We start from the raw sequence: 26,488 nt of genomic DNA, 5'->3' as shown, positions 1-26,488 counted from the left end.
CCACACAGGAAGAAGCTGAGAAACCATTAGGTTTCAGAAACACTCACTATCATGTCGCCTGCTTTTTAAACGATCAACAAAAAAACAACAACAATACAGTGTGATCTTCTGACAAAGCAATACCAGCATACAGAAATAGTTAGTTGTGGTGTTGCTTAGCAACAATTCTGCAGTTTTGTCCCAGATAGCATAGAGGCAAGCACAAGCTCATCAGATGTAACAGGGACACATTACCTCCTAGCTTTGTCCGATAATGAACTAGCTTCAGATGCATCAAGAACAAGTGCAGCAAAGAAATAATAATTTGACTTCTAAATCATACATGGAAAAATCATCTCATTTCATTCTAACCCATTCAAGTGTTACTGACAAAACCATCGGATGCTATCTTAGATTCTCCGCATCTGGATGTATTATATTACTGCTTGGGAAAATTGATACAAATTGGAAAGGAAATTAATTGCATATTCAGTGGCTAGTCTCTATGCAATGTATACTCATACAAGCAGCCTTTTGAATACATAGTTTACCTCTTCTAATCCAAAGAATTGGACATGACAAACTTAGTCATTGTGCTGCTGCCTAAAAAAGACTGTATCCTCTAGGCACCAATGGGATGTGGGATTAAAGAGAGAGAGATATACATATACAGATCATAAGAATAGGAAGAATAGCCGTAAAATAATATTTTAGGTAAAACAGTGATCAATATTTATATGAATGTATTTCATAATGGTCTACACATTCCTGTGCTTACAAATTATTGTAATAAAAAGTGACAATGGCAGAAAGAGCAATAAAAATAAGGGTACTGGAAGGATGGATGCGGGCGTTCGTCGGCAATAACATGGCAAATCAAAGAAATGGGCAGTTAAATCAGAGAAAAAAGCATTAGACAGGTAGGGGAGGACAAGGGCTATTTTGTCTCATTGTCTCCTAAGATCAATGTGTTAAATGATATCAATTCCGGCTCCTTGTCAATTCAATTAGGCAGGAGTGAGAGGTACAATTACCGTCCAATGTGGTTACACTGTCTGTGGAACACTTTAAAAGGAAGCCAAGCTGATAACGAGAGGGTGAGGAAGTGTTTGTGTGAGCCTGGGGTGGCGTTTGATAATAGTGCTAACATGTTGGTCAGGTTACCAGCAGATAATAGGGAGCGAGATGCTCATTAAGATCTGCTGAGCTCCCTCGACTATAGCACCATGGATGGGTCTGTTTTGACTTGTTCTCATTAAGTGGACATTAAAGAGGCACATTGCTAGTTTGATTACAGGATACTCCAACACAAACAAAGTTGTGCACTTATTATTGTTGTTGCGTTTAATATACTGAAAAACAGAAGAACCTTGAGTGAAAAAATATAAAAAGTTTTCTCCCAACTCAAATTATTATATCTCTAAAAATAATTACTAAAAAAAATGAGGATCAGTACCTTAAATTTGCATGAGTTTTCATCCAAAACAATGATTAAAAACAACAAATACAATTCATGGTTTACAAAATGAGTCTGTAAACAAACAAACAAAAAATAAACACCGAGTTCGCCAGCAACAATTCTCCTCCACCAGAGAGCCAAGTTGATTCAGTAAATTCTGCAGGGCATGTTGCTTGTACAATGATCCTCTCTCTCTCACATGATTGCCCAAAGTATCTATAACGGAGCTGCTTGGGCCTGGAATACCCCTGTCACTTAGAGTTAATGCACCCGAGAACGGCACTGCTTGAGGTGGCTCCAGAGTGCCTTCTGGTACTTGGTTGCGAATGTCTAATGGTCGATGCCTGTTTGCTTCCTCCTTATTTAGATTGCAAGCCTGACATTTGCAAACATTTTATGGATAAAGAGAAGTCTGCAATTTATTTTATACTCAATGTGTGGCTAAAAAAAATAGTAGTTTGGGGAATGGGCAATGTCAGCAATCACAAAAAAACTTTGTCTAAATTAACGGTCTGGAATGTTTGGGTAGCAAATTCTTTTTAGGGAACGCTTCAGCCATATGCCATATTTTCTGGATTATATCGCGCTCCCGAGTTTAAGCCGCATCGGCCATAAAGAGCGTAATAAAGAAGGAAAAGAGGACTATATAAGCCGCAATGGAGTATAAATTGCATTTTGTGGGAAATGTATTTGATAAAATTCAACACCAAAAGCAGACATGTCCTTTTGAAAAGCCAATTTAAAATAAGAACAAAATAAAGAACAATAGGCTGAATAATCCTAACCTTACATGACGTGCAAACAACAAAGTGAGAGCGTGTCTATTATGTTTCCATAACATTTTAAGAGTTTTTCAGATAATAATAGCATAAAGAACAACACTAAGGCCAGAAAATGCTTTTTATAACCCTGAAAATATGGTACTTTTGTGTGTTAGTATTGTTACCCTTTCTTTCACTCATTCTGAATTTGTTCCTATTAATTTTATTGACCTTTAAATTCACTCCATGTATTTTCTGTACATCCTATCCTCATAAGGATGGGAGGGTGCTGGAGCCCACCCCAGCCAACTATGGGCAGCTGGCGAAACACCCTTTAGTGGCTGCCTATCGTGCATCTTTTTGGGCCATCTGATAGTGCAGTGGTTCTTTTAGCCTGAATTCGGTCCAGACAGCACGAGATCGATTCCCATTTGGTGGAACTGTGATTGTGAGTGTGAACGGTAGTCTGTCTCTATGTGTGCCTTACGACTGACTGCCGACCAGTCCAGTGCGTGGTTTGCATTCATCTGAAGTTAGGTGGGCTCGACTTCCTCACTACGCAATCCAGTCCAGGAAAATTGGTATTGAAAATGAATGAAGTTAATGTTTGTGGTACTGGAAAAGATCAGAAGTAGTTTTCCTCAATGTTGGGAGTTTTTTTTTGTTTTTTTTTTTTCTCCAAGGTAGCCATCAGTTGTCATCCATCTTATTGTGCCATGATGTGTTTTCTACAAATTCGTTTCAGCTTCAGTGGTCATTAAAAATGGAATGGAATGGTGGCACTTTCTCTAGTACCTTTTCACTATCTCTTTTCTATGTATACTTGAAGAACATAATGTCTTTATAGAAGCCATCACCTGCATAATGATCAGTGTGAAATTGGGGAATAGTATCGATGCAGGTTTGGTAGTTCCAAAAAAAACATCGACCAAATGCATGGCGAGGGAAGAGTTACTGGGAATAGAGCTAAGCATTCTAAGCGTGTATATAGTCAAGAAAATAAGTATGAATAGAGGAAATGCCTGGTTATCAGTGCTAAAGCAGGAGAGAGAGAAAAAAGTCTCGTCCTGCAGCAGCAGCATGGCCAGCGAGAGCGTCGCTGCCTACAGTCTCCCTGAACTGAATAGCAAGTAGTTTGCGAGGGAGGGTCTGGAGGAAGAAGGCCTGGAGAGATGAGACATGAGGGGTGGAGGGAGAGAGAGGCTGGGAATAGGGTGGAGAGGGTGAGAAAATGAGTGGTGTGATATCTGTGAGAGCAGAACTCTGCTAAAGAGAAAAAGAGTCAATGGGGTGAGAAGAGGGTCTGTGTATCATCGATGTTATACTGCAGAGAATGGGTGGGGGGATTTATCACACACTATCTGGGCTCATGCATGGACGGTGCTTTGGTGGTGGGATGAGTTGCATTTTATTTCAATTTTAAAAGAGTGTCGTTTCAAGTTAAATGCAAATGACAATAGATAAAGATAGGATTTGGTTATTCCAGGATCTATTTTATTTTTTTGATAGGAGACTAAAACCAATTTCTCTTACTTCTATTGCATCTCAGTGAACAGTGATGCAGAGCAAACACGGGACATGAACTAGAGTTTTTTTATTTGAGGATAGGCAGGGGCACAAGCAGGTATTTGTGGTGAAGTGCTGTCTGAAAGAGGTCTCCCACCTTTAATAACTGATCGCTTATTGTTTGTTGACTCACGTTCTCTGTCCTTGAAAAATCCACAAATAATGCTGCTCGCTGGCTTTTGTGACTGTGATCTTAAAATAGCAAAATCAAGATCAAGCACAAGGGAAGATGAGGCACATTTTGTGTGAATTATTTGTAGTATTCATAAAAGATAACGGAAATATGTGATCTCAGAAACTGCATTGGTGAAATGAACTACCTCCAAATGTGTTGCGGATAAGCAATGTAAATGAATCATGAAGACGAAAGCAAAACACCTGTCAAAGTCATCAACAGTCTGTTTTATAACAGTGGGTAGGTTTGAAGTTGCTTTTTTTTTCTTTTTCCTGAGAGAGATGTTTCTTTAAGCTCGGATAATGATGAGTCAAGTAGCTCATATTGGTGGGTGGTGAACTGAACTGAAGTACTAGTAGCTCAAATAAGAGATTAAGGAAATATATCCCTAAATAAGGCAACCATCAGTGTAAAATAGTATGTATGGTCAAGTAGAAATATCAGCATTACTGAAGCCACCACAGAGCCAATGTGGAAAAATTCTACCATGGTTCATTCGTGAGTTCCCTTACTGTAATGATGCATGGACATATTTGGCAAAGCGAAGCTGCTACCATAACCAGTGTCATTATTATATTGCACACTATCCTTTCATGTAGCCATTTTAGTCCACCCACAAAAAAGCATATTTGCCATAAAGCCATAGAGTACCTAATGGCACACATAATACTAAAATGACCACCTTTTAAGGCGGCATCAAGGGAGTGACGTACTTTTCGGACTTCTCACCTGAGTTGCACCAGCCAAATAATACATAAAAGAGGAAAAAAATATTCATATAGCATTGCAGTGTGAGTTGCAACTTTGGGAGTGCCTTATTTTATCTAATCAGAAACCATTAAAAAAACATACATTAACATAACATTAGTGAAATGGAAAAGAGAAGGCTTAATAGGCACCTGTTGACATAATTAAATAATTTATACCCAAAAAAACAGTTTAATTTATGATGGTAGTTTGGTTAGTTACTTGTGTAGTTTTTTAGTTACTTCTTTAATACCTTTGTTCGTAAGAGACACTGGTACTTATTGAAGCAGACCATTTTTAATTATTCGTAGATGATGAAATGATTGGGAAATGCATATCTCAATTAGCAGGGGTGAGTTTGGTTCATACCCAGTATGGTTTAAAATATGTCTTTCAAAATGTTCCTCATATTGGACTGAGTCATTTTATTTAAACAACCAAAATCATGACTACAACGTCATCGCGTCTTATGCAGCTGAAATGGATTATTTAAGGAATTGGAGGGGCTTGGTGCCTTCTGGCAATATGTCAAATGGTGAAACACTGAGCAAAACAGAAGACAGACACTCAATGGCAAAAGGACAGCTTAGAGATTGTGTATTTTCTTGTCTTGTCAGAGGATTTACCTTTTATTGTCTGTTGACAGAGACAGCAGACTGTTTTTTAATCAAGGATGCCGTTTTGAATCCGAGCTCATGATGTGATGAATATATTTTTCTTTCCTATTTATGGTGCATGAAAATAATCCATGGTATGTACAATGATCTAGCTTTCTGAACGTATTTGTAAAAATATGTTCAAAAAAATTGAAAACAAAAGGACTACGCTATAAAATTAACTTAATAATGGAATAAAGGGATCATTTTGACACAGGCAGCTTTAATTTATTTCAGTTATCGGCCTTCCCTAACTAATAATAATCAATCGGTCCCAAAAAATCCATATTTTTAGTTTAACAAAACATATATGACCCTAAGAGCATAACTACTCTGTTATGATATGTCTAAACCTTTGTGTCTTTTCTTTCAAAGGATCACCATACTTTGGACCGAGCCCAAAGCAGTTGCTCCTGCCTTAAAATGTCAGTGCGATTCACTATTCATAAAATACATATGAGTAAGAGATTATTTAGCTGGGTGAACTCTCAGTGAACTTCATGCTGAAAATTAGCCTGTACTTTTTCAGCGATACAATTCATATAAATAACACTGAATAGCGGGACTTAATAATATTCTTTCATTGCATTGTCATTATTAAGATTTCACAGTTAAAAAGATAGTGGATTGCTGGATTCCCTGTTGTTGAAAACAGAGTTCATGTAGAGTTAAACTTTCAATCACAATACAAGACAAAGACATCACTGTACATCAGGAAGCATGCATGGCAAGATATTCTTTTTATGAGACTAGAAATATATCTATACTGCACAAATTCTAGTTAGTAGTTTCCCACAATCTGGAGACCTCGTAATTAATCACAACCTCCATATATTTTCGAAGTAAGATACTTTAAAACCCTTAGTGGGATAGCCCACCCACGGACCTAACAAGACACGTTCTACAGAAAATAACTGGGTGACTCTATTGCAAACCCATCCTATGTTACAATCAGAAGGCTGCAGTCTATGCACTTTTTTTTAATAAGAATATCTGTGATGGTAATAAAAATCAATCTCTATTGTGATCTGTAGATGAATAAACACATCTCAGCCCTCTGTCAACTGAGAGTCTCCTCAATCTGTTGAAGGTTGTGGTACCTTGTGTGTACCGAACCACATATTCCAACATTACTGACAGCCACACTTGTATTAATATCTACACCATGATTCTTTCATAGCAGCACACTAATATTATCTCTGAAATGGATGGGCCAATTAGTCATCATCCACATTGTTTTGTTGGGCTCACACAGTTAAACTGATTCAATAAGTGATTTCAATAAATAGCTTGCAATCATAGATGCAGATTTTTTTTTCTTTTGGTGAGGGTGAGTAGTGTTTGTTTACGTGATCATTCAAAGGATTTCAGCCTGACAATAGATCACAAACCACTGTACTATTGTTATTGTACGCATAAATGAAATACAAAGAAGGTAAGGTGCTGCTATCAAGTAAAGTGTCTACTTTATATATAATTCATTTATTTAATGGTTGATTTGTATTGACTTGAGATAAATTATAGTTATGAAAAGTTCAAAATAGTATAAACACCGACTATGCAAAACTTGCTTTGCTATCATAATAGATATTTTACCATCGAAGCTTTACATAACCTGAATATTTCGTATGTAAGTGTACCACTGCATAGCTGCAAATATTTAGACTAGCTATTTCAGAAATGATAGTGGTGAAGTCAGATATAGTAGTAGTATATCATGAATGGAGGAAAAGTCAAATAAGATGTTAAGTCATCGTATCTTTGAAATCGAAACCCCTTTACCATGTTTCTGATTCCTGAATGAGTCAATGGAGTGTTATGACATCTACTGTACCAGTAAAATGAGCTTTGTGGCCACAAAAGGTCAAGTTGAAAAGACATACTAAATGATACAGGAAGTGTAGCTCTTTGCACTGTAAGATCTCCTAATTAAGATAACAAGCCCGTGTCCATAGAAATGTACTGTGTAAGTGATATGCCAAGAACAAGAATCTGGCTTTTGATAACAATTTATATATGTAGGCAGAGGATAATCTGCACTTTTTTGGCATTCATAGAAAATACAAATGAATACCATTTTCGAATTAGACAATCCCTCTGTGGTTTAGTTCATAGTTATGTATGGAAATATACTGCTTTACTTTGGCCAGAAGATTAATAAACTTGTACTTTTTCTAAATATGCTGCATTTAAATTCCATATTATTTTGTTGGATTGCAGATCACTTCTATATAAAAGTAATATGGAATAAAATATGCTAACAATTACATGCCCAGTTTTCCATTTTTGTGCGTAGTCTCCTGATTAATCGATTTTTAGTTACTGAAGACCCATACATGAACAAAAAAAAACTGATAAAAAATTTCCCTTTCCCTGGATCAATGTCACTTCACAACTATAAACTCATCAAGCATTTGCCTCACAGTGAGGTCAAAAAAGGCAGACATTATTTGTCAATAGTTTCATTTAAGTGCTTGGTTTAAGTCCAGGTTTTTTTGCAATATGTAAATGCCTTGGCACGGAGGAAATTAAAAAAAAATGCAGCAAAAGATATACAAGAGGAAGTATGAAGAGAAAGGAGGAGGAGGAGGAGGTGGACGAGGAGGAGGAAGAGGAGGGGAACCGCATGCCCAAGTGAGTGAGCAATCAAAGCAGAGAAAGAGAGAGAGGAAGAGGAGAGCAAGAGAAAGAGAGAGAGAGCACTCTGAATTGTGAGTGGCTTACGACACTCAGTGAACAGTCTGTGTTTCTGCATGCACTATCGGTGTACTGGTCCGCTGCGAGGGATTGCGCGCTCCTTTGCCTTCCATATTTACCGCCCCTGCTTGCCTAACAACACTAACCTTCAGCACCCTCTACCAGACGGCTGAGAGAAATCAACCGGAGAACGAGGGGAAACCTGCAAGCCGCAGGGGATGCAAGTGGCTGATATTACTTTTTCTTTTTTTTCCCTCACAGATGAGCAGATAACATGGATTATTGTCACATAGGACATCAGTGAACTGGGTTCATCTCATTTATTTATTTATTTTTTTCTCCCGGCAGCCTCTATCATTGAAAGCATGATTAACCGCTTGGATGGATTTAAACCTTCCAAGTTAATGACTGCTGCTAGCGATGGTCGATCAAATATACTCCCTCAGACCCACTGAAACTTAAGCAAGTAAGGAGAGAGAAAGAAAATATATATTTTTTTAGATGTACTCTTATCCTCATCATCGTTGCAGCAAAGGACTGCGGAGGAGCTGAGTGACCGAGCTCATGTATGCAGACTGAGGAACTTGCGTTTTCTACCATCTCTTCACTTCAATTCCTCTCTTTCTGTCTCTTTCACTTGAGGAGAACTAAGACATTGTAAGCCTGCCAAGGATCTGGTGTCCACTGAAAGGAGAGAGAGGAGGGGGTGATGGTGAATTTGTACCACAGTGGGGTCCTTTTAGATCCGCACATAATTAGTGTCGTGGTACAAAGCAAGACGCTGAATGGAGATTGTCAGCTTTTGGATCGGGGTGAGTAGGATTTTTTTCAGATAAAAATTCATCCACGAGGACATTTTTTTGAATCCTGCCTCTCCCTCCACCGATTGATCCGAGTCATTAGCCAAGAGACTTTTTTTGTGAATATTTTGGACAAGGATTTCCTTATCTGACCTAATGAGAACAAAACTGGTTTGGTTTTGATATAAAATACAACCTACGGAAACAGAACAAACAACATAGAAAGCATATAATGTGCTGCATATGATGTGATAGGTGGACAAACCATATCCAGAGTGAATGGACATTTGCTTGGTAAAATCCCTGGATATTCATGCTGATGGATTTCCTTTTAATTGGACTGTATTTAAAGTGGCCAGTGAAGAAGCCCCCCGGGTTATTACTGTGTTCAGTGGCAATTTTTTTAAGACTGTTTCCCATGGTGGAGGGCATTTGTCCAAAACTGTGCCGCTGCGACAGCAAGCTGCTGTACTGCGAAGGGTTGAACCTCACAGACATTCCCCAGAATTTGAGCAGCGCCTTGGGCTTGTCCATGAGAGAGAACAACTTGACTGAACTGCGCGAGGGTCAATTGGGCGGGTTGTCACAGCTCACCTGGCTCTACCTTGATCACAACAGCATTGATATTGTGGAGGAAGCTGCCTTTGACAAGCTAAGACGAGTAAAAGAATTGGACCTGAGCAACAACCGAATTGAGAATCTGCCAAATGGCACCTTTAGGCCCCTCCCAAACTTACGGATCCTGGATGTCTCGTACAACAGGCTGCAGGCCCTTGAGCCTGACTTGTTTCATGGCCTTCGAAAGCTCACTAATCTGCATTTGCGCTACAATGCTCTCAAATATGTGCCAGTACGGATTTTTCAAGACTGTCGGAGCATGCAGTTTCTCGACTTGGGATACAACCAGCTGCAAAGTCTGGCACGGAACTCCTTCGCTGGACTCTTCAAGCTGACAGAGTTGCATCTTGAGCACAATGAGCTGGTTAAGGTCAACCTGGCCCATTTTCCTCGACTCATCTCTCTACGCACTCTGTATATGCACAACAATCGAGCAACGATTGTTGTCAATACTCTAGAATGGACATGGCATTTCTTGGATAAGATTGACTTATCAGCCAATGAAATTGAATACATCGAACCCCATGTTTTTGAGGGTGCACCCAACCTCAAGGTGTTGATGCTAGACTCCAATCGCTTGACTTCTATAGACCAGCGCATCTTGGATTCATGGTCCTCCCTAAACAGCATTACCTTGGGAGGGAATGACTGGGAGTGCAGCCGCAACATTTGTGCCTTGGCCTCTTGGTTGAGTGCCTTTAAAGGACAACGTGACAATTCACTTCTGTGTTCAAGCCCAGACACTGCACAAGGTGAGGATGTCTTGGATGCAGTCTATGCTTTTCAGCTATGCGAGGAACCCATGCTGGAAGTTACCTCAGCAGGTCTGTATACCTCTACGAGGGACCTGGTCCAAGGTGGTTCTGTGTTCCTAGGCCCATTTACACCCAACCCCTATGACGGTGAGGGAAGTGAAGTGGTCACCAGTTCTTTCACTGTCACAGTGGGACACGAGGACCTGGAGAGTACCATGCAGATCCACAAAGTTGTGACTGGCACAATGGCACTAATTTTTTCCTTCCTCATTATTGTTCTCATGTTGTATGTGTCATGGAAGTGCTTTCCAGCCGGAATAAGACAGATGAGGCAATGTTTCAGCAGTCAGCGTCGGAAACAGAAGCAGAAGCAAAGCATGCAGCAGATGGCTACAATCTCTACACCGGAATACTATGTTGACTATAAGCCTAACCATATTGAGGGTGCTCTGGTAATCATAAATGAATATGGTTCTTGTACTTGTCAACAGCAACCTTCTCGGGAATGTGAGGTGTGACCTGTGGCTTATAGCACGTTGTCACCAATGATTAAGTATTACTATGAGAAAAGAATAAGTATTCTTTTTGTTACACTGGAAAGGATTACTTGTAAATTATGACCACAATTTAAACAGCTTCTCACTGTGATCTGTAATGAATTTGATTCATACAGCTGATCATTTTGCTGTGGATTTCATGCTGTTTCTTGACTGATTTGAGCCAAAATGGGCGCTGGACTTTTGGACCTGTTGATGCAATAGCAACACCAGAAGGATTTTATGTGAAGCTGTGCACATTTTCTTTCCCCTGACTAATGGATATTTTAGCTTTAATGTGTCTTTCTACTACAGGACATGTATTTAAACTGTGGACACACACAAGCAACACCCATCAACCAACAAACACACAAAAAACAAACAAAAAAATGTATTATGGAAAACAATTTCACAATGATCTAATGTGTATAAAACATATTTAAGTTGGGATAAAAATGTAAAGATACAACTGTGAAAATAAAAAAGAAGGAAACTGTGGATATATCTGATAAAGCTATTTCTTTTGTAAACTTAAAAAAAGTTTAAATAAATTCCTCTTTACAGAGAAATTATTTGTATGTGAGACACTTATCGCAAAAGATGGATGACTACTTTGCTTGGTGTGAAATATCTCTAATCTTTTGACCAAAAACATAACAAAAAAAAACAAGATAAGGGGGCGGAGTGATGAGTGCAACTCAAATGTAATTTCCATGAGCAAATTTTAGTTAATTTAAATTTTGTTCACAGGTTGCTTTAAGATTTACTTAATTGGTTCAATTCCAGAGTATTTTGACCTTTTGCTTTGAGATAATTTGACCAAATGATTATTTTGATCAATTGGCACATATTTTATATCATAACACATGCACCAACAACGTAAAGACAAAATGTCAAGTGTATTAAATCTATGCTACTCATTGCTTTTTCCTTTTGGCTATTCCTGGTGGATTCACACAAATCAAGCACATGTGACATATTCCATCTAAAGCAGATCTACGTATTAATTTAAAAAGAGTAATCAATCAGCTTCAAGAGAAATTTGAACATACAATATAATGTATTTTAATGTTATGTAAAATGTTTGTTGTACACATCATGTGTATATAAATATATAGATATACATATATTGTATATATATATACATATTTTTTGTGTTATGTACAGATGTTATTTTCCTCTGTCATTTGACATGAGCTGCTGTATTTTGTAATAGGAGGTGGGACTGTAAAATGGAGATGGATGATCTCAACAACTGCAGAAAGAGGGAACAGACTGCTCTCTAGTGTGCATACATTTAAGAGTGTGGATGCCTTTTGCCTGATGTACACTAAAGTCAGATGCCATTCACACACCAGGATGACGATATTATGACTCTGCAATGAATTTTGTGGGTGTGTAGGGGGATGTCACAGCAGAATTTGGTGTTATTTTGATATAAATTAAAATTATGTTTCCAAAGTGTCATTCAGCAGGAATAAAAAAAAGACCAAACAAAAAATGTTTTCTGTCAAGACAATCTTTCTGATAAAGGAGAAGGCCATGGATGAGTTTTGGACTAAACAAGGCCAATGGGAACACACAAATTTGCATGGTACCTGTCCAAAAGTTTTACAGCATTTAATTGAATTTGAGCATTTATTTCACTTGTTACTAATCATAAGACTGGTTATTCAACATTCTTCAGAAATTTCAGAAATTCAATTAAATTCTATTTAAAGCAAGGGCAAATTTTGAGGTGTAGGGTTTGGTGGGTAAACACAGATTTGCATCTACAGTGATTTGTCCATACACTGTACAAACAACTACAGTACAACTAGTCTTTTACGTGGTCAATTCTACACATCACAAAGCAGTCACATTTTTTTTGTCAACACACCATTTCCTGCCAACATCGAGGGGGTGAACTACTAAACTTTGGAGTCATTTTTCAATGACCATGTTTCAGAGAAGGATAATGGTTATTAGTTGCCATGTGAGATTCATGATCCAATTCATATTTGATTCACATGAAAACTCAACTTGTTTGTTAATCATGAACTGATATGCATCCAACGCATAAGGCTGCATTTACAATGGGATGGATCCAAATTATTTTAAGTAATTTTGCCCTCACCTGTCTTTTAAGGTATGTCATAGTCTGTTTGACATGCAGCTGATGAATTTTGAGAGTGTGAGGCTTCATTTGTATAAATATTGTATGGGATCTCACATTGAGGGCAATGTTGGCATTATCATTGCTTTCAGTTAACTTTTTTTAATAAGCGATGGGAGCAAAAGGTTATGCAGAACAACTGAATATTTTAAAAGCATGGATTCATAAGGACTGACATTAAACTACTTGAAAATGCTAAGCCTTGCTGTTCACATTTACTTTGTCTTTCCCTTCTACCCTCGCCTTCACTGTTAGTTTTGGACAATACCAACTATAAATATAGGCAGAAAACACAACAATACGTATAACAGACAACTTCATATCACTGCAATTTTCTATTCTATAATATCCATTGTCTGACAAGATGAATGTGGCTCAATAAAAATCCATATAGAAAAACGAACCAAACACTTAGCATGATAAATACTGCAGTATTTTACTTTTGATGAAGAACTGTGAAAAAAGATTAATTGCATTTTAAAAAGGATAATATGGCCAGTTGATTCTCATAGTGATTTTGCTTGTGACTAGGGTTAGCACAAGGTCAGGCTTGAAATTATTACCAATAGCGGCAATATCTTATTTTTATCATCATGTAATCATTTCCAAATGTTTTTGTAGTAATGCTCATTTCTTAACTCGTTTACGATGAGCTAGTGTCAACCTGTATCATCATTATATGACACATTCTATTTCTTATTGACCCTTACGTGTTATAAGCCCAGCTGCATCATATACAATAGGTACCCATTCGTAGTGTTACGTGTGCACATCTGAGCACATGTAAATCTAATCAGCACAACAGCCACAGAAATACTGTAATGTAGGTCAAAATTGAAGCAAATGTGAGAAACCATTGTACATAGGCAATGTGATACAACTACTGTTAGAAAGAATAAAGGTCACAGTAATGCAGACCTGAAATGTGGTGACACAGACAAGAGAAGAAAATTCTTTTGAGTGTGAACATGATGTAAAAAGGTTGAAAATTATATTTCCTGGACCCTAAACAACACAGGCACTCTGTCTAAGCATGTTAACCTGGCTTTGAGTTAGTTTAAACTGAAACACTGGAAAATGAAAAAAACAAAAAAAGTGCTAGACATCAGGGGTAGGGAACCACTTTTGATGATATGTATACGTATGTGTGTGCATCTATATAAATGTGTGTGTATATATACACACACACATTTATATGCAAACAAACACATACATATATGCATTGTCATGTATTTTCACTTTTAAATTCTGAGTATGACTCTCAGTGAAAATATAAATTGTTTATGGCTCTCTCTGTCAAAAAGGTTCCCGGCCCGAACTACATGGTCTGTCGGCATCTATGTGATATTTCAAAGTGGTTAGAGAGATGGCCACAATAGCTGCAGCTGAGTTGAAAAGAACTAATACTGAAAATGCACTCTTGGTCCTGGCCAGGACTCTAACCAACCTCCATACACAGACTATGGGAATCATATTGTGACAGCTCGATATGGCAAACAATTGTGAGCGTTTAACGAGCTGGAAGGGGTAATGGCTTTGTATTGTAGCGTGGGCGCCTATGACAAAATGTCACTCTGCAGACGGACCTTTAAGAAACAAACATCGATGCAAAAATGGAATCCATGAAAAATAAGAATTAACCTAGCTTCTTGTGAGGGCTATTGATTGAGCAACATTCTGCCGTGTCATCGGGGCGAGGTCTGTGCTGCATAATAAACATTTAACACCCCCTCATAACTAGATGCAGGGCTAAATCACGGGTGGCATGTACTGCAGTAGTCTGCAAGGATATGGTGATGACAAATGGCAATGTGTGGGTGGCTTTGCGCTGCTTCTTTTCTAACAGGTGGGTTATAATCAGGACCACCATAGTAATGATGAATGACACTTAACCTAAAAATCAAAACATTTCTCTTATTGCATGCACACTTCCCTTTAAAAGTCATATTCCATCCATTAAGATATTACTACATGAAAAATCAAGGAACCTATTTTGTTTACATAAACCACTAATGAAAGCTGTGAATATATCAAAATATATGAGCACAAAAAAGCCATAGTTTGAGCATAGCAGAAATGATATTGTTTTGAATAATAAGTAGCTCTGCATTTACTCGGGTTCTTGTAGAATAATCCCTCCCCTGCTATAAAAGGAGTTAACTGTCAGATGGCTAACTTTATTAAAAGAGACAAAGGTCCAGTAAGTGACTTTAATTATATTCATTATGCGGGACAATTTTGCGGGCGGTCTATAGCAAACGCCTCATTTACATCCAGTATGGGTGCCTGTGAATAAATAATAATGACTGAGGAGTCATTATTCTTACCTACATATGGCACAGTAGGTAGACCTGTGGCTGCTACTGTGGGGGGTGAATGTGCTAAGAGAATGAGGGCAAGGTTGGAGGCTGAATATTCATTACACAGTGCCAGATGAAGATAAAGGCGCTGTGAATTAATGGTCATTATTATTGTTCATCATTACAGTCATTATTATACATGAGGTGTGTTGTTTTAAATGTACTAAGGCCACGTCGATTTTTACTAATGCTTTGCCTGGCACTTAAAATTAAACACCAGGGTCAGACAGTGAGATAATACGTGGCAACAGCTGGGTCTACATCTGGGACTCCATGTAACCAGTCTAATAGCACATGTGGGTCAGTTCCTAATATTCAGGGTATTACGGTGGCGGGACTAAAAAGCTTTACCAAGGACTACATGTAGGATTTTTTTAATTTACTATAATCCATGCATCCTAATATAATGTTGATCTGATTTATATTAAGTTTGATTTCATTTATTTATTGTTAAAGTAAACAAACAATTGATGCGCCGGCAGTATTTTTACGTTTTTCTTCTTTTTTTTTTAAACAGATGTCAAATAATGAGGGCTCTTAAAGTGTTAAGTACAAAATAAATAAACGTGTTACTGCCTAAAAAAAACTACAATTAAAAAATTGACTGAAAATGCATAATTTGTCCAACTGTATTGTAATGAAAGGGTGGAAAATACACTTGACGTTAAAGTTACTTAGTGAGTTAATTCAATTTATCGTGCAAGGCAGTCAGTTGAAAAATTGCTCGGATAGGAGGATATTTTTAAATGTAGAGATTTACACCATTAGCTCATAATGTGAATCGCCTTATAGACATATAGTATAGAGTTAAATGTTTATCTTAAATGTCCACTTGTGTCACATCAGCCTTTGCGATTGTGGCAGACCGCTTAATGCTTGTCATATCTCAACGTTTGAAGAACTCTTTCTTTAGCCATCGCTTACACAATTGTGAAATCAATGATGCTCAATTCATGTGCCTGGATATTACCTCTTTTCGGTCTTCTACTAGCTCTAAATGGGTAAGTTTCAAACAGACATTCAATATTCAACCTATTATTACTTATCTAATACCACCTCATTTTCCAAGACTTAAACAAAGGCAGATTAAAAATATAATCTAAAATGTATTTGTCCCCAACTGCAGTTTTCTTCCCTTCTTATCCAACCATTTGGTAAATGAATCACCATGACAACTGTATCACGCAGCCTTATTTGGAACAACATCACCTCACTCAAACTGAATCGCAGAGATCCTTTGATAACACGTTTCAAAGCCAGCAGTGCAAAACTGTAGGCCTGTTTTAAGTAAAAAGTTAACCCAGGTTAAAAGAAATAAAAAGAGACAGCATTTATCATTTCCCCTTTATCTGATCAGTGTCAGGGTGAATAAATGCTTTTCTCCCCACTCTTTGCTTCCTCTCTCCTCACTGTCTGAGAGGGAAGATTGGCATCTCGAGCAGCAAATGAGATTGGCTGCATAAATGGGGCTGCTCCATTCCCCAAGTGTCAACTAAGGAAACTGCATTTACCAAGCACTGCCCATAGCATTCTTCATATACACACACCCACAAAATAAAATACTTTTGGGTAAGGGGTTTCCCCAATGGTATTCATGCAAAGCCCAGTGAAATTGAGAGATTTAAAAGATTCACTTACCTGTAATTGATGAGGAGGTGACCCAGAGTAAATGTAATATGGAGGGAGAGAGAGAAAAAAGCTGATTAGTAATTGTAGTTTATATATTTTTGTGGTAGAGAAACATCAAAATAAGTTAAAGTACAGAGGAAAATAGTTTCAAACATGTCATACATGTATTTTATCACTCAACTCCTCTAGTAAGTAATGTGATGGTTTAATCAAACGGAGAGCACAAATTCAGAAGTAGAAGCTAAGAAAATAATACATGAAACAGTTTTAAGAAAAAAAACTGGCTTTTTGTATAAATAGGTGAAGATAGGTGTAGAAAGCATATCAGGAAAACAGCTGGTTTGAGGGTCGAGTGTTAATTGCTAGCTGAGACTGAAAAATTCAGAAGAGCATGTGTATCACGGTTCACAAAAGACCATTTATAACATGTATTTTTATGGAGAGATTTTAAAGTCAATTATGTGAAATTTTAAAACACTGCACTAGAAATATAAAGACAAAATTAAATACTTTATGTTCATGGGTGATATCAGGGTAAATAGTCAGCACTTTCAATTTTAATAAGAAAAGAGTAACTGAATCGTGACTTTGGTCTCGAGAAAATTCCAAAATGGACATTATGCTTAATTCAAATGTCACAATATGTGTTATCAATGTCGACAGCTCCAATAGTTTTCCCCCCTGGTCATTTTAAATTAAATGAATATGCATTTAAAAATATATGTAGATTAAAATCCAAAATACTAATTTACTGTGATTTCTAAAGCACAGTGTTTAATTGAATTTAAAACTAGTTAAAGGGTTCCAAACAATTACAATGGATTGTTTGCCAGCCAAACGCAGGACAAAACCATTCACACTTGCTCTTAAACCAATTTAGAGTGTTCAACCAGCCTACAATGAACGTTTAAAGGTTGTGGAAGGAAACTGGAGGACCTGGAGAACAAGCAAACTCCATTCGGGAAGGTCGGACACTAACGGGCATTGAAGCCATCACATTCTTGCGCTTCAGATTTAGAAAAATAAATTACTTGGGACCTCAAATAAAACATTTGCATGGGAAAATGAAGGATTTTGTCTGACAGATAGCTTGGGAGTAATATTAAATCCGTTCTTTGGACCAAACCTAATGTCACCTGACAATTTGGAATCATTCAAGTGAAGGTGCTCTTTGAGTAAAATTGTGCTTGTTTATCAGGCTATATTTCAATAGGTTTAACATAAGTAGATTAACAGTATAAAACTTTAAAATGAATATATTTTCTAAGCATGTTGCAAAGAAAGAGGATTAAAGTGTCTTTACACAGATCTGACTCATTTGTTATAACCATTCTGACCATCATAATCCATTAAGTGTCAACTTCAGCAGCAGTAATTCAATCAGCCTGATAATAGAAATGGTTGCTCTGAGCCCCTGCTGTGGGGCTTACTGATAGTGTGCTAAGAATGACAAGCCACATTAAAATGTTCTGGAGCATGCTCCCCACACCCCTCCATTTCAAAGAAAAAAAAGCATTTGCTGCGCTCTGCATGCACCAAGGACATGCATCAGTAAGGTCGGGATCAAACATTGGTAGAATACGGAATAGGTTGCTGATATTCTGGGAACCTTCTGTCCTTTCCTTTTTTAAAAGTTAAATGTCTCAAACAAAGCAAACGGTAGACTGCCCCTCTGAAAAGGTTCTACAAGCGACACACAGGAAAAGGGCACCTCGGGAGAAAATGTGACAATAAAAATGCGTACGGCAAACCAGATTGTCCCCTTCCCTGTTACATAAACTAACCCACACCTGAAATTGGACATAGGAAAAAATGATTTACATATTGAATTGGGATTTTAAGCACTGTATATGAACTGTTTCTTGAATCTAGTGAATGGGATTGGTCTTGAAAATCAACTGGTGGCAGGTTAGGAATAAACAATGAATACAAAACTGAAAAATGTTTTCTCCGTCTCTACGAATTGATTTTGAAATACATGCATGATCATTTAAGTACATACCCTCATTTCTAATCAGGGTATTGAATGCTTCAGCTGGTCAGCAGGTGACCAAGTGATGCCAGATGGTTGGATTGATGCATTGTATGTAAAGTTATGTATATTTCAGAGTAGGAACAATGAAAATTACTTCAACACATGCATCAAAGATAAACTCAGGGATTGTGACAAAAATAAAGCTTTGGCAAAATTCACTTTGAAAGTGCTCTCTGACTTACTGGATGGTGATGAAAAGTAACTACATTTGGGATATATTTTCATGTATATACAGTAAACTCACTTTTATAAAGGGTTTATGGTCTTTTGAGTAACATACAAACAAGTACAAATACTTTGGGAAGAATTAGAGACTGCACATTTTATTTTAAATTATATGTAAGCATGCTTTTGGCAAATGTTTCCTTCTCTGCCTTTGCCTATAGCATCTGGGAACACTGTGTAGGAGTGGAAATAAGGCTTTTTATTTAAAAGCTGGCGCTAATTAAGCCCTTGGGTGCTCCAATACAATGTTAGGATGTTTGATGAAAAGATATTTTGTACAGTTAGTGCTTCAAAATTGGCTTACATCCATCCATCCATCCATCCAGGTAGGAGTGCTTAAATCTAAGTGTGTAAGGAGAGACTGTTATTAAAGTTAGAAACTATCCTTGAAAACAAGATTTATATTTTACAGTAGAAATGTATAATTATTACAAGATGAATACCCAAAAAAAAAATTAAAAATTCAATTACGTGTTTTTGGAAAGGTGCTCGATATTTAAAAAAAGAAAAGAAAAATAAACTTGATTGCATTCATAAGCCCTCACTTTGGAATCAAAATAGATGATTGAAATTTAAGGAGTTTATTCTGCTTATTCGATAAGTACTATATAAAACCAGATTCAGGAAAAGCCAGATGAGTCAACTAAAATTCTATATAAATTGACCGTGGTATACATCAAAGGCCAATAAATTTTGAAAGAATGAATTAATAGATGCATAAAAAAAAATACGAGCCACAAGCCACATCCAGAAATAAAGACTTAAAAGAAGTGGAAAGTAATGTGGATGAATCAGAAGGGACTCATGAATATGCAAGAATTGGCAAAGCAAAAGGCTGCCTTCAGCTGGCTAACCAAACTCTGACCACTAAACAAATAAATAAAACATAAAATGAAGTTGTTCTTCCATTCTTTGTTTATTTGTAATCAACACTTGTTGGAGCTAGTTGAAACAAATGAGAATGAGAGTTAAAAGGTTTGTTGGATAGAGTGTACAATGCCAAAATGCAATACAACCAGATGGTCCTGTGAATGAGAATTTCCGAGAGCATCCTACCTTCCCCCTCACAATTTACAGCATAAAACCCCACCAACCCCCACCCTTCAATAGATGCACTAGTCTTCTACGAAATATTATCATCAGAATTCCTTATTAACATCCAAAACTTGGATGTAAATAAAGAAAAGTTAAAATCATCTTGCACATGCACAACTACAAACTGCACATATACATCCTTCACTCACAGGAAGACAAACTTATTTTGGCCAATGTGGAATTGAAATATTCATCCGTAAATATCAGTAATCTATTGATATGCAAGACTTTAAAAAATGTATACAAGGTTTAGACAAATAGTATTAGCTTTAACATTATCCTTGTATGATTGCTCCTCATAAAAATGTTAACACTGTTAGTCTGCCTCAAGCCGATAATCCTATATCAAAATAAGTGATATTTCAGAAGCTCACCAAAAAAAATATTTTTTCAGTTTTGCCTCAAATCTCAAAAGACAGTTAGAATGTGTTTTGGCCCAAAATTGGAGAATTATTCTGTCCATTAAACGGAAAACAACAAGAAGTACACATGACAAATCTGCTTTGCTGAGGGAGTACCGGAGTGTTTTGGTCAATACCAGCCATAAGGGCCTTAGCAGGGGGTGGAGAGATGGGATATGCTCTCCAGTTATTGTTGTTTGAGAGGCCACTGAGCCTCTTGATCCCTGGGTAATCTCCAGCTATCTGTCTGAGTTATCACCTCTCCTCAAATAGGTCACCCTGATGGCTTCCACTTTTTAGGTTGAATATAATTCCACCTCTCTCAAAAAATACAGGATAAAACACAAACACAGCCAAGAATCAAACCAAATCAGCCATGTCCTTAATGTTAGAATATAATTAACAATTGAATGGGAAATGAGCCCTCTGGTTTGCTGATAATAAATTCAGTCCTTCCCATAGTCAGCTGGGATAGATTCCATCACTCAACCCTTGTGAGGATGAACTGCACAGAAGATGAATGAATGAATGGAACAACATGACCGAAGATAATGACTATTTGTATCGCGGAGAATAGCTACATTCATTCATAGAAAATGGAGTAACTGACCCATTAGGTCTTATTGCAAATACCCAAACCTTTCGTCAAAACCTAAATGCAACCAATTTGGGCACATTTCATCTCATTTGATCTTTAAAAAAAGGTCAATGAGAATGGGTGAACACATTGTGCCTCATACTGTTGTGCTTTATATCCAATACATCATTTGCTATTATGTAGTCTTCATCCCAGGCACAGTGCAACACTGTGGACCATTGTCTTGAGGTTTGGTGGAAAACAGGCAACATCGGTCATGATTAAAAGAACAATTCATCATCTAAACCACTGGCGCTTGACAGCATTTCCAGTATCATCAAAAGTTCTTTGTGGTGCCCTTCCCAGAATCCTATGTTCACAGTAGACCAGACACAAAAATACTTTTTATGTTATTATCACAGAGAACAGTGTTATCTCCTCTTACGATCCTTTGTGAAATGGGGAATGCATAAAACTGTAGCTTGAATTGGTATTCACAAATGTGCCCAAAGATCTAGACTTAACATAGACCTTTAAGAGTTGATAATAATACGTCTTAAAAATCGAATTGGCCTCCATAAGACATATTTATACAAATAAAACAAATGAACTTCTTAACAAATCCACTCGGCAAACCTCCAAAGTTGAAATGCTCAGAACTTTATATCCAAACTGTTGCTGCACCCTGTGTCACTGGTTATAATAGATAACATAAAGGGTAAAACAAAAAAGATAAATAATATGGTTAGTATCTTAAAGACACATTTGAAGTTCAGTGTAGGAAGGTGGTTGCACTAAGCAAAACAATGTATGTTATGTGAACCCCCATCAAACTTTTATGGGCATAATTTTTTTGGTAGCGATAACAGTTCTTGACAGTCCCGCCCACATCTCAAGCCTTCAGGATCAAGAGCAAATTCAAAAGTAAAGCTGCAGGCCTCCTTCCTGCTGCATATTGTATGTTTGATATTTGCACTGTCACTTGAAGCTATGCTGAGGTTTGTGGGTAGAAACTGTTTTTAGCGCAGTATAATTCATTATAACACTTTCAACCATTCAACTATTTAAAACTTAAAAATAAATGGAACAACCCATATATTAATAGAGTAGAAGTATAACAAAGTGTGCAGTATAGTCTGGAAATTAGTGTTATTTTTTTATTATTTATTTTTTACATTTGTGAGTGCAAAGATACCATTTGTTTGTACGTTACAATACCTTCCAGTGAAGAATTATAAGATGAAAACAAAAATATCTATGTATTCATTCAATGTCCGAACCGATTATCTACAAGGGTCGAAGGGGTCATCTAAAAATGGGCACCAGGCAGTGCACACTATGAATCGACGCCCAGAGAATTGCATTATATGGAACATGAAAACGATATTTTTCTTGCAAATGTGTAGGGTTAATTGTTTTGTATTGGAATATCATTATATTTACCTTGGATTGGACAAGGACAATATAAAATAGACTATGGGGATAGCAGTCAGTACTTAAACATCCTTCAAGTTTGCTTTGTGTTTAAAAGCAGTGCTAAGACAGATGAAGGCCATTGTGAACCCAAGGCTGTTTTAAAGAGAATTGGGTTTGACGACAGCATTAGCCTTTCCCTAGTGTGAGTAGGGAAAGAACTTCATTACCGGAAATGATGACTAACAGTCACGGGGGGTGCTGGAACCTATCCCAGCAAACTACGGGTTTCAGGCACCTGAATTGGTGGCCAGCCAATCAAGAGGCACGAGGAGACGGACAACCATTCAAACTCACACTCATATCTAAGGCCAATTTGAAGTATCCAACCAGCCTAGCGCTTATATTTTTAGAATCTGGGTGGAAACTGCAGTAAACGCACAAAGGCCTAGGGAAAATATGCAAACTTCACACAGGAGGACCGACCTGGATTTGAACCCAAGACCCCAGAACTGTGAGGCCAATGTGGGGAGTTTTTTTTTTTTTTTTTTACAGGTATGCCTAAAATTCACTCGCAAAACCAAATGTAGTGTCCCCTAAACTACAGTACAATTAAAGTAGCTAAATGAAATGTTAGCAGCTAAACTGTAATGGTAGGAAGAAGAAGAAAGGAACAAACAACAAAGACACTTTATAAGTCCTTCTGGGGGAAATTCAATTAATGCTATTTGGCATTTAGAGCCATAGTTGTCAAACCTTGTCAACATTATTCCTGAAGATTACAAAGACAAGAAATGTAATGTCAGAATCTTAAAGTACGAAGACCGAAGGGAAAAATAAATCGCGCAAGCCGAACCATGTGTCGAAATCAACCAAGTACAAGCTAATGTTAACATGAAACTATAGCAAAACATAACAGTGAACCCCCCACTGTGTGGCTCAGTGACAGAAAGTCATGTCAACAAGCTGTCAACCTTCCCCACAAATGCCTGGAGCAAATACTGACATAATCAGTTAAATGTCTGTAAAGTGTATAATTCTTTATGAGCTCCTCTCTGGATATCTTAAGGAGAAACTGCCTAGCAACTTGGCACAGAGTTCAAGAAGTTGAATTGCGCTTGCATGGAAGTTTTAAGTGGATTAGTTCAATCGGTTTCACGATAATGATTTAAAAGATACATTTTTTAATCATGATTTTTATAATGTATTATGATTTGTGCTGAGCAAAATTCCAATATGCTGAACAAAGATAAGCCAAGTGTTACTATGATCGACAAATATGCAAAAACAAATGTTCTGGATCTCTGTAATTTGTCTTGCCTTATTATGTTGTCCTATTATCTTTTACAACTATATACTCCACATGAAAAATAGCCTGCTTGCATGAAAGTGCCTCAGGGGACAAAATATTACAGTTAAATGAATATTACGCATCTCCATTAAAAAAAAAAAAAACATTACCCTGTCATATAAAATATAATATTTACGGCAAAAGCCACTAACCAATGTCTGTTACGTGTACCAGTCAATAAAATTGTATTGATTCCCACCCACTACAACCATTAATTTTCTGGATGGATCATGTCCACTATCTCTGACCTTCCCAAAACAATAACGGAAGAATGATATAAATAACCGATTATAGTTTTCAGAAATTACATTATTGTTATGCCTTACATTAGAGCGAATTGAATAACTTTGAATTGTATTGGACAAGAATATGATTCATTTCCATGTTGGAATTATTTTAACCATTTTGGGGGGGGAAAATAAAACAATGGAACTCCATAGCGAACCTAATGTGGAGAGCTCTTAGGTCAATGGTCATGTGCCGATGCTGACATCTTACCATGTAATTTCCTCGCATTTTAGTTGCTTTTCAAGACAAAATATTTACATTTATCAGCCATTAATAAAGTATGAGTTATAATTATGCATAAAATATTGCAAAAAAATGGCTAAAATAAATCATATTAACCATTCAGCTAATTCTAATGAGAACAAGTTAATAGCTGATTAGATTGCAATTTATTACTAGAGCTGGCACTAAAATAAAACATTCACTCTGATCATCATGTTGTCCTTTTCCACAGCATGTCATTTGCACCCACCAGATTGAATAAAGAATGATAGTTGTTTACAACCAAGCCCTGAATACAAATATGATGCGTTTGCAGGAGTGAATACATCATTCACATCTGTCTTTGATATCAACTTATGGCCTTGAGCTTTTTGTGTGCCTCAGAAAAGATTAAGTTTAAAGTGCTGATCCCATCACAACTCAATACACATATGGCCAAAATAGGATTTTAGATTCTTGCTTTGCATGTAAAGAAACCAATTTTGAGACAAGTCTATTCAAGTGTCTTTAATGATAGAAAACTAACTTGTCAAACGTTATGTATCCATTTAATGTGTTTAATACAATCTCCCTTAATAGAGAATGTCATTCTCTATTGATTAAAGTGTGTTGAGTTTCTGAGTTTAACAGTGTATCTAGGAAATGTATCGCTCTTGAAAATTTATGTTAATAAAATCTTATTACTTTAGGTTAACAACTACCTGACTTTTAAGTGGACTGACTTATACAGAATGCCTGTTGACTACATGTCTTTGCTGGAAGGACAGGTGGTACTGTGATCAGTCTATGCATTTTAGATTGGGGAAAACGACAATTGAATTATTTAATTAAAGAAAAAAATCTGAATGTAAAATTAACAATAGCACAATTTCAAATTGTATCCAACCAGCCTACCTTGCATGTTTTTGGGATGTGGGAAGAAACCAGAGTACCTGGAGAAAACCCACGGGAGCCCACGGAGAAGATGCAAACAGCACACAGTGAGGATTGTCCTGAGATAGAATCCTAGACCCCAGAACTAACCACTCATCCACTGGGCCGTCCTGATTTGAGATCACGTTTTGTAACAATGGCATACGTTCATAAAGCAATTAAGTCTGTAATGTTTACCCTTACGACAAGCAGTGTGTGCTGGAGCCTATGATAGCCAACTATGGCCAGGATGTAGAATGCTGCAATGAAAAAAGGACAAGAAAGAAAAAAGAAAAGTATTCTTCTCACTTTTAACCACAATTATTTAGTGGTTTGAAAATGAGAATCATGTTCTCCCCCTTGTGTGCAGGTAACACAGACTGGAACTAGGCCAGTTAAGTATGTATGTGCATGAGCTTTAAAATGAATAATGTTGGTGCTGTTTGTTAATAAAAGTGCCCAAGGCACATTTATTGTTACAAACAGGCTTAGTTACAAGATTCAGAGAGCTATGGGGGCAGATATAGTGGAGAAAGTGAGGAACGCGTGCAGGAGAGAGAGCATAAAAAGAGGTATTGAAATCAAGCGTGGAGATCAAGATTTGTTTCGGCTGCAATGACCCACATGGTGTGGACTATTTGCTCAACAGCAGACAAAAAGCAATCATTATTCTAGCTAAGGTGGATTATACGGGCTTAGCAGGAATTGTATCACCCTTCAATAGCGTGATGTATGGTAGCAAAATCCCAAAAAAATATATATAAGAGTCAACACACTTCCGCGTGTAATTATTAATACAATTCGTCACAGACATACTATATCTTAAGTGTATTCCTCTCTTTGATTAAAATGGTTTGGAGATTTCTGCAACTAAGGTCACAATCAAATCAAACATTTTGTTACATCGCAGAAACAAAAGGCTCAATCAAAGCCGACTCACTCAGTCATGGAAATAAACATATATTATTGACGTAATTAATTATGTTAAAAAACTTCAACCAAATATAAAATGATGACACAAGATGAAAGTTTATATGCTTGCTTCACTGACAATGTTTTGGTCGACATCTGAAGTC

General features: G+C 37.1%; 2 protein-coding genes across 6 annotated transcripts in view; one reads left to right on the top strand and one right to left on the bottom strand.

The window, feature by feature from the left end:
* ctnna2 (catenin (cadherin-associated protein), alpha 2) overlaps nucleotides 1-26,488 on the bottom strand; it is a 103,656-nt gene that overhangs the window by 48,378 nt on the left and 28,790 nt on the right. The window contains exon 8 of one of the 5 annotated variants that reach the window (XM_077718300.1): nucleotides 16,740-16,902. The exons of the other annotated variants lie outside the window; for them this stretch is intronic. Coding sequence (XP_077574426.1) covers nucleotides 16,798-16,902 — 105 coding nt within the window. The 3' untranslated portion in view covers nucleotides 16,740-16,797. Of the gene's footprint in view, nucleotides 1-16,739; nucleotides 16,903-26,488 lie in introns of those variants that run through there. 5 annotated transcript variants of the gene reach the window in all.
* lrrtm1 (leucine rich repeat transmembrane neuronal 1) lies at nucleotides 8,034-13,103 on the top strand. Its single transcript, XM_077718301.1, has one exon. It carries the CDS (start codon nucleotides 9,154-9,156, stop codon nucleotides 10,729-10,731), a length of 1,578 nt encoding a protein of 525 aa, XP_077574427.1. The 5' UTR covers nucleotides 8,034-9,153; the 3' UTR covers nucleotides 10,732-13,103.

This window comes from Stigmatopora nigra, chromosome 6, assembly GCF_051989575.1.
Source record: "Stigmatopora nigra isolate UIUO_SnigA chromosome 6, RoL_Snig_1.1, whole genome shotgun sequence".
Taxonomy (NCBI): domain Eukaryota; kingdom Metazoa; phylum Chordata; class Actinopteri; order Syngnathiformes; family Syngnathidae; genus Stigmatopora; species Stigmatopora nigra.
Note: the sequence above shows the minus strand (reverse complement) of the source record. Positions and strands in the feature narration are given on the sequence as shown.